The sequence below is a fragment of the Acanthisitta chloris genome, unplaced genomic scaffold, assembly GCF_000695815.1.
Source record: "Acanthisitta chloris isolate BGI_N310 unplaced genomic scaffold, ASM69581v1 scaffold34933, whole genome shotgun sequence".
NCBI classification, from domain to species: Eukaryota; Metazoa; Chordata; class Aves; order Passeriformes; family Acanthisittidae; genus Acanthisitta; species Acanthisitta chloris.
The window spans coordinates 9,095-18,834 of record NW_008666042.1 but is presented as its reverse complement, the minus strand read 5'-3'; the positions used below and the strand labels follow the sequence as shown (position 1 = coordinate 18,834).

The 9,740-nt window shown below is 45.0% G+C and overlaps 1 protein-coding gene across 1 annotated transcript in view; it reads left to right on the top strand.

Annotated features, from left to right (window-relative positions):
* Positions 1-1,131: 1,131 nt before the first annotated feature.
* The window catches only part of TMEM108 (transmembrane protein 108), a 17,701-nt gene continuing 9,092 nt past the window's right edge, over positions 1,132-9,740 (top strand). The window contains 2 exon segments of the mRNA XM_009071961.1: positions 1,132-1,293; positions 7,480-8,592. Of these exon segments, the coding sequence (XP_009070209.1) occupies positions 1,281-1,293; positions 7,480-8,592 (1,126 nt within the window). The 5' untranslated portion in view covers positions 1,132-1,280.

Genomic DNA, 9,740 nt, shown 5'->3' with positions numbered 1-9,740 from the left:
TCACTGTCAGAGGCTGCATAGATGATTGTGCTGCCAAAGCTCAAACCTATTGTCACAGTGTCATTTCTTTATGATTTGGCCACAGCGTCAAAAAAAATAAGTCTGGCGGCAACATGCGTGTATCAAAGGCCTGAAATAAATGAAGATATTCTCACCTGATATGATAAGAGAGAAGGCAGCACTGGTTCTTCTCTCTAGAAAAATATTAGGAATTAATTTTGTCAGGAGCCCTTGTAACAAACTGCTCAGGCTGTTGCAGCACCCCGGATACAAGAGGGACTCTGAATCAAAAACTAAATAGTGGGAATTGCCCTCTGACTCCTGGAGGATTCCTACACTGCTCTCAAGGAGCCCCCACTTGTTGCTCTCTTAGCATTTCCTTGTGCCTTTTGAGGGATTGGTAGTTGGCTGTGCAGGGTACATTTTTGTGCTCTTCAGGCAGCATGTTCTTCCAGGCACCCAGCTGTGCCAGAGGGACAGAGAGAAACAGAAAATAAAAAAGAAATGGAAGAAGGGAGTCAGGATTAAGGCTTTAGGAATCACAGAATCTATGGACTTCTTTATGGTTTCAAGTACAAATTGCCCATTCACCACTGAGGAATGAAGAAATAAAACACAGAATGTGCATTTTGATGCCAGGGAAGGAGGAGAGAAGATGATCACTATTTCATTCCCTATATTTTCCTCTGACAGGAATATTAATATCATTAGAGATAATTGAATGAAGTGGAAAGTCTGGTGGAGGTACAGAAGCAGGAGGTAGATCTGCAAAATCTGTCCACACACGAAAAGCTAAACGCTGCACTGGAGGGAGAACGCTCTGCCTTGAAACAGGGACTGAACAGCCTCACAAGGGTGTGCAGCTGGGGTGCTTGTTGCTGTTTTGTTCCCAGAAAATGAGAACTGCCAGCAATCCTCTGGCATCTGAATAGACCCGTGTCAGACAAACTGTATCTGGACTTGATGGGAAACCAAGCTGGAATACCAAGCAGCCCTTCGATCTGCTGGCAGAGAGGGGACTGGCTCAGTAAGTGATCTTGCCTTGCAGTTGCAAAGGTACTCCATAAAGGAGCGAGCCCTCTCGCTGCACAGCCCTGCAAGACACGCCTGCCTGGGCTGTCTCTGTCCTCATTCCTCCAAACCAGTTCCAACAATAACAGCAACTCCTGCGTGCAGCTGCCTCGTTAGGGAGAAGATGTATTTTTCCTTTTTGTACTGAGGGATGAAGCCTCCAAATCTGTGTGATGCGAGCAGGTGAGGATGTCTGCTGACAAGTCCAAATGATATTTTCAGGTAAGTGCTTACTTTGAACAAGCAGCTAGAGTCAGGCTCTTTCTTTTTATTACCCTCCTCTCAGTAATTACTGTTGTCCTGGATTGTCAGTAAGCCTTTTCACAAGCTTCAACAGCTCCAATATCCGTATATATTTAGCTGAGTAGGGGATCTGAACCATTTCTAAAGCATCTATTCCCATAGTATCTGTGAGTCTCTAGTGCAGCATGAGAATTAATTGGGAACTGCTTTCTCTGTGACTACACAACACTGTCCTATTTGTATCATCCATTGTTTAACTCCTCAGAGGACCAGAAATTAATTTTGATTCACAGACTCACTCTCCCGAAGTCTGTGAAGTAAGTGCATCTTAAGGCAATAATAGTGTTCTGCAATGTTTTTATATCTTTAAGTGACCAGGACATCTCGCCACATGAAAACTCTAACTGCTGTTCCTGTTGGTGCACAGGGAATGTCAGCGAGTGCTGCTTAATTTGTGTTTGTACATGTGATTTCCAGAGCGTCTGGTGCCAGTGTTTTGTGTTACTGCAAATAGAGCTGTTATTCTGTGTCTCATTCCCTGCATTTTACCAAATACCTTGTGTACTGAAGTTTGGGTCGATCACACCATCTAATACAAGGGAAAACGAACAATAACTTGTAGGTTAATATCTGGAAGTTCTGGCATGACAGTTAGACTGGCAGGGAAGAGAAATTTTCTATGCAGAGTAACCTACTTTTTCTTCCCTCAGTTCTGCCACCAATCATGGAGATTAAATTTGCTTAACTCTTTGTTTGTACAAAGGCTGCTTGATTGTGAGCGAGAATCATATTGCCTTGACAGACTACAAAGAAATGACCATAACTGAAGTAATAATACATACTTTCTGCACAGTTTCCATCTAGTAAAGGTTTTTTGCTCCCTGTAATGTTTTAAGTTTGCTGAGAGACATGTGAGAAGTTATTAGTGTCAAGAAGAAAGCTTTCATTACATCAATAACATTGCTGTTGCTTTGGACAGGTTTTGCACTATCTTCTCTCACTATTAGTAAAGTCAAGACAGAAGCACAGAGAGGCTTCAGCATCCTGTGCTCTGCCCATGTGCTCCCAGGCCCTGGGTCTGTAGATAATGGGTCCTTTGTAGGACAGCTCCCGTTGCTTCCCTTGCCCACGGCAGTCTGAAATAATGAGTCCAGCAGTGGGTCTCTGCACAAAAAGCTCTTCCTGACTTCCTAGAGCAAAAATGTTTGCCAAGTGCTGCTCAGGCTGGCTCAGTTTGTCTTCCTGCAAGGTCCAAGGTAGCAGAGGCCAGAAGGGGTCAAACACCAGACTGAGCTTGTTGTGCATGTTCATTTGCTGTAGAAAATGTAAATGTACAGCTCAAAAGTTTCCACTGTATCTCTGTCAATTAGGACTTGATCCAAAGCTCGCTAAAGTCATTGGGAACCTTTCCACGGGCTTTAGATCAGGAGTTACATAAGTCTGTGCTGTTTAAAGGGGGTGCCCCAGGGAGGCTGAATGCATGAGCTGACTCGACAGCCGCATGCCTGCTCTACCATGTCATACAAAAAAGCTGTTCTTGAAGTGCCCATGAAGTGTCCCGTGCAGCACCGGGCAGTATTAACTCCTGAGTGATGCCTTTTAATCTTGTCCTGTGCCAGGACACTGGCTCCTAGTGGACGTTCCTGTGGTCATGAGATAAATCAAATAACATATGCTGCTGAGGCCTGAATAGATTTCGTTTTCTGTTTTGGAGGAATGCAGTTCTGCCACTTGTGTGCAAATAAGAGTTGTGAGGAAGTTTCCAAATGGTAGAATCCTGAGGATTTCATGGTCTGGGAAAGCAAAATATTCCTAACCCCCAACTTTTCTGAGACTTGCTGAAGATGTAAACTGCATTCTTTTAAAACATTACTGTAAAGGAACTACTTCATTTTCTTCATGTACATGACTGTACACACCGTTTCTGGGCTCCTCATGTGAGTGTCCAGTGGGAAGAAGCACTGCAGGGAGATCCTGTTGAGATTTGAACCATTGCACCATGTTGTCAGGAAGGAGTTTTATGGCTAAATGCACATCAGCACCCTCTGTGTACACTCTGTGGTCCCTCTGCTGTGTTTCATCCTTGAATCAATTCATTTTGTACTCAATATTCCCTTCCTGGTGCACTCTGCACTGTGCAAGACCACAGTTCACACCACAGAGATGTCAGGCCAATCAGGCTTCTTATTAGGGTTGAATGATTTTAATGTAGCCATAAAATTAGGCTGCAAAAGCATCAATTTGACACACAGCATTTAAAAGACAAACCAGTTTGACCCCTTTTGACCCTGAGCTCCTGTACCTTAGAAATGGCCCCTTATGAAAAAACATAATGGTGCCAACTGACCTTTGAAAATATAATTTATTATTATTTGCTATAATGTGCTTACATCAGTCTGTATTACTATTATGCCAGCAGATTGTAAGGACTGCCAGTCCTTACCCTGAAGGGCTCATGCTCTAAGTAAGATCTTAGACAGCCAAAAATGAAAGATTTTGGCAAAGAGCTGCAGGACTGCACTTTGAACTAACCAGGAGCATTTGCTATGTGTCATCTCACCTGGGATATCAAAATTTGGCCAGGAGAGCCTGATAGCTACCAGAAGGTTTCCTTTCAGTGCTAGTGGGATTGAGGGTAAACTGAGGCACTGGGGACAATTGGTACCATACCCACTATAGCTCTTTAGTCAGTGCAGGTGCATTTGTGAAACAAAGACAGAGGGAAGGGAAAGGAAGAAATTTGAAGGGGTTGGTTAAGTCCATTTCTGTGACAAATGCCTGCTGCACCTTAGTAGAGAAATTCAGAATAAAAATTTCCGATGCTTAAGGCAAAGCTGCCAGTAAGGGCAGTCCAATATCAGGGACTTGATTAAGAATCCCACTTTGTAAAACATTGCATATTCTCAAGTGATAGAAAAGTAAGTGGTAGCTCCAGACACTGCAAATCCAGCTAGAACATGCTTAGGTGATGATGCAGAGCATCTGAAAATACCAGTTCCAGCTTTACTTTCGCTTTCCAGTTGGCTGTTGATCAATTATAAAGCAAATTAATTCTACTTTAAAGGGCCAGCAAAAGCCACTGTGAAGTCCTTATTATCAGCTGTTCCTCCCTAAATATACAGCACTGGCTATTTTTACAATGATTACTAAGATGACTATTTTTTCAGTAGCTAAGGGCACACATTAGCTTTGGTGGTCATTGAAGGAGTTCCTGTGGTCTGTTCAACCAGTTAAAAACAGTCCAAGGAAGCTGTAGCTTATGGGGCCACAGTGGCTCTGCAGAAGCTGTTAAAGGGAGTCTGGCAGATGAGCAAAACCTGACTGCCACAGCCTGAGACAGCCAAATGTCATGAGAGTTATTGTTTATTGTCAGAAAAATTACTTCTGATGTAATATTTCCTATAAATATTTATTCATACTTTAGAAGTCACCTAAAGGTACCAGCTAAATGCATCTGGTTTCCCATGCCTGATGTGTGGTGACCTGCTACCACAACAGACTGCCCCAGAGAGACTATAAATCTTTATAGCAGCAAGCCTCAGATTTATCAGTGTTTCAAGAAGTGGAGATGGATATTAGGTAGATTTTCAGCCAAAGATCAGGGTTTCTAACCCCAGGGCACAATATGCAGAAAGCTGACAACTACCTTATTCCTTAAGGAATATCCTGGAGAAAAACATTGACCCAGTAGAGATGTTTTTCTGTGTATGAGGTGTGAGACAAAGTACTTACACAAAGAACATCCAAAAACTCTAGCAGGCATTACAATCATTATAATCTAGTATCTCATAAGAGCTGCCAATGCACTTTATCTTGTGTGCTTGGAACAGCAGGCCTAAAGTTTCCTGGAACATTATCTCCACACAACAAATCCAAAATAAATCATCATCCTTTCCTCTTTGAATTTGTTCTGTGGCAGCAACTTGTCTTGGCATGAAATATTAGCCATATGGACACTAGAATATCTGCTTTGACCTTGACCTCAGAAAATGTGCTGCCAAAAATGTGAAGATAACTCCTGCCTTTCATTTCCAAGAGTGATGCTCCATGAGTATAGCCCGATCTGCTCTCCTGGTTGCATCTCAGCGTACAGAATATGTGTTTTTTGCTTTGACTAGGTGTTCTGCTAAGAGCATATTGTCTGTGGCTGGCTAGCAACTGGGAAGCAGTATCCCAGACAATGGGGGGTTTTTTTGGCAGAGATATTTATTACAGAAATTAAAGAAAAGAGAGAGATAATTTTAGCATCAGGCAGTGGAAACTGTATTACTTGTAATTGGCTCTCACTGCGTTATCCAGTCAGTGTTTTCACCTTCTGGATGCTCTTCCAAGTAACAGAAGGCTGCTGGGGGCAAGATGAGGTGAGTTTTGTTGGTTGCAGAGCTAAGCACTGTTCTGGGTCAAAAATGATGGTTAGCGATCAAAGTAGAACACTTAGCTGGGTAAGAGAAACAGGTACTGCTTCTTGGACGAGTTTTTGCTATGTGTGTTGCACTGATCATGAATGGGTGTGAATGATGCCCAGGATTCAAAATAAACACATTTAATGACATATGCATCTACCCAACATGCAACAGAGTCCTAGGGCCCACCAGACACCTAATCAGAGATCTGCTTTCATTTTCCCAAGTCCCTGTCTTCCTTTCCTGCTGGGGCCCATAACAGATATGACAAAGTAGTATAGAACTAAATGGCATAACAACATTTACAGAGAAAGCTGGCAAACTGGGAAGGGTGGAGAAGAGGGCAGGAAGGCAGTCCACAGTCTTGGCTGGAAGGTGATCATCACCCAGCTTGGAGTCCTGCAGCTTTGACGAACTCATCTCCCTTATTTGTTAAGACTGACATTTTCCACCTCAGCACCGCTGGTTGAAATTCACACTAGCACAGTGCTAATGGTGCCATCTGATGATGCTCAGTGGACTGTGCAAAATGGATTTATTCCATGTGCTTCCTAGTGGGCAGAGATCCACATTACACTCGACAGCTTCAACATATGGAAATGGTGACGTGTGATTGATGTGGTCCCTGCAGGTCACGCTAACTCATGGTGTATTAGCCCTGCATCCCGGGGAGGCTTATGCTACAGCAGCTGCCCACCTCCATTATCTGAACTAGGAATAAATGGAAGAATTGATGTTCCCAGTGGTGTGAATCTGGCACCTCATGAAATGATGTGCACTACAGAGGGAGGCAGGAAGCAAATTCACACAGTCCAGCCCCACAGCACATGTAAGCACAGAACAGGTTTCAACCAAACATTTGCATATGGGTGTGAAGGACAGTTTTGCTCAATTAAGTCATGCCGACTGTGATTCTGAACTAGGAATAAATGGAAGAATTGATGTTCCCAGTGGTGTGAATCTGGCACCTCATGAAATGATGTGCACTACAGAGGGAGGCAGGAAGCAAATTCACACAGTCCAGCCCCACAGCACATGTAAGCACAGAACAGGTTTCAACCAAACATTTGCATATGGGTGTGAAGGACAGTTTTGCTCAATTAAGTCATGCCCCGATGGCTGTGATTGCTATGTCTTCTCATTCATTTTTAACATTTAGAGTGACTAGATTTTCTGAAGTTGTTAAGTGAAGGACTGCGTATATAACCTAGGAAGCCCTCTCATCAGACATCCCTTCTTGACCTAATTTTCAGCAAGACCTAAGCAGCTGCTCTCTCAAAAACCAGATTGCTTAATGGCAGCCAAGACTGGAGGCAGCCAAATTTAGGATTTTGCAGCCAAAAGACTGAGCAGACTAAGGTTCCCTGTAATGATATGGCCTCCTGGCCACAATGAATATGAAAAAGTCTTTTGTTTCTACCCTTAAAGTGCAGGATGCTTTGTAGCTTCTGCAGGGAAATCACCTGTCTATGGCACTTTAAAGCTGTGAGTCTGTATTGCAAGCTCTTCTCTCTCTTTGCTGTAGAAATTCTCTGTAACCTTCCCATTGCCACCTTGCCACTTCTGTGGCCACGGGGTCACTGCAGGTCCTGTGGATTTGCCTTTCTCTTCCTACTTTCACAGAGAAGCAAAGTTGGATGCTAACTCTTCTGTCCTTCTGCAGAACATGGAAGGTATTCCTTCCTGTCAGACACGCAAGCCATGCCATTCCCTCCTCTGTTTTCTCCCTGGTATCTCACCGTCTCTCTGTTTTTTTCCTCAGGTGTTCTACTGATCTTGGCACTGACAGAAGAGCTGGTGTTTTCTGTTCAGGTACTGTCTCCCACTGTCTCCTCCTCTCAGGGCTTCCCGATGAACACTACCACTATCACAGCCATGGGAACAACACCTTACCACAAAGACCACCACACGGCAGAACCCCTTCCCACATCTGCTCGTGCCATTCCCTATCCTGTCAGCCTGACGGAGAAAGCCCCTTCCACCGGGCAAAAGCAAGCGAGCAGCCCTCGCATCGGCGAAAAGGAAACGTATCATTTATACAACCAGAGTGCTTTGTACTCGGGACAGACTCGCCCCAAGGGGAAAATATTCCAGGTTTTCAAAGGCAACTTCTCAGAGTCCTCAGAGCCTTACCTAAAGACGACCCTGCACTCTCCCTTCCCTACCCTGAGGAGCCCTTTCACAGACCACCCGTTTCAGTCCCAGACCACAGCATCCAGCGATCCAAATGGCACGGGGCTGGCAAGAACTACACACTCAGACCCTTCTCCCCAGCGCAACGCCTCGGGAAGCCTTAGGGAAGCAGAGCGAGGGGACGGGGATGAGGTAGTGGTGCAGGAGGCAGATTTTGCCACCACAACTGCTGGACCATCAACTGATCCTGAAGCAGTGTCGGTGCCTTTTAAACCCACCCGCTACGGCGTATGGGATATGCTGAGCAAAAACAACTCTTGGGTAACCTTGAATCTCAGTACGAATGTCCCTCTGCTTGCTGTCCCTGGATCTGCAACAGCAGCAGCAGGTCACTCGGTTCAGACCAGTTTTGACGTCAGCATCTCCTCCCCGGCAGCGGGAGACCCCAAGGGACCCACTCCAACGCAGCACGGCGCGGTGACTAACGTGACCCTGCTAGACAGTGCTCTCTCCTCAGCACCTGCCACGGGGTTGTCCAGCTCCATTTCCACAGCTGGCTCCACCGCCACTGGGAACTTCCTGAACAGACTGGTTCCTGCTGGGACCTGGAAACCAGGGGTGCAAGGAAACATCTCCCATGTCACCGAGGGGGACAAACCCCAGCACAGAGCAACCATCTGTCTCAGCAAGATGGACATTGCCTGGATCATTCTGGCTATCAGCGTACCTATATCCTCATGTTGTAAGTTAATTTCCACTTTATTTTGTTTTCTCTTTTCTTAAAATTCAGATTTTGGCCCATGATTCAAGGACCAGCTGGAGACCTAACAGAGCCAGGGCAGCTTGAGAGCATGAGAAACATAGGGATCACTTTCACTGACCAAAGTGCTAAAAATGTTACACTCAAAGCACACCTGCTCTGTTGCTATTCAAAAATCTTTGGGGGCCCTCCATTGGAGGGTGTAACACAAGGCTGAACAACTCTAGAAGGTGAAGCAGCTTTACTCCAAGGTGTTGAAGATGGTGACAAAAAACTGTACAAGTCTTTAGTCTAGGAACTACTATTTGCTGCCCTGGAATTGGATTTAAAAAGTCCACTGCTAACCCAAAGGATTAATAACAGCTGTAATGACTTACTACTTTAGGAAACACCCGTTTCCCAGTGCCGTAAAATATTTCATTGCAGGCAGTTAATGAATTATCAGATTTAGAAGTCTGATAACCAAAGTGCTGTTTTCTTCCATTTTAATTCCAACTTTGGAGCTGCCAAGGGAGCAGGAAGAGTTTGAAACTCTGGCCTTGAGACACCAGGAGTCAGCCACCTGTGGGATCAGGGCAGGTTGGGTTCCTGGAGCTGGCTCGGGGTCTTGTCATTTGGCTCAGTTGCAAAAAACACATGAGAAAATACGAGAAAGCTTGTGAGTAGATGTTAGGGTGTCCTGTGCTTAGCTGGGTTGTATCAGCAAGGTGGGACAATATAGTCTCTGAGGTTTCACTGCTGTGAGGTGCTGTTATTCTGATCTGTCTGGAGTAAAACAAAACCAAATATTTCTACCTGAGGAAACACAAAAGGGTAGCAGGCAACAATGCTGGGTATTAGTTCTGTTATTTACAGCTGCAGGCTGTACTGGGGACAAGGCTAGATGAGCTGTCAGAGCAAGTCCCATATGCAGCTTACTCCAGCCAAAATGGACAGTAGTGCTCTCTCCTGCTCTCTCCGAGGCGCAGGCACCTGACCCTGACCCTCTTCTTCTGTCTGGGCCTGACCTGACACCTCCCTGAGACACTTCCAGATTGCTAAACTGGCCAAAAAATACTCACTTTGCTCTTTGGTACTATCTGTTCACCCAGTGAGCTGAATCAGCTCCCCACAGGGTCAGATGAGCATGA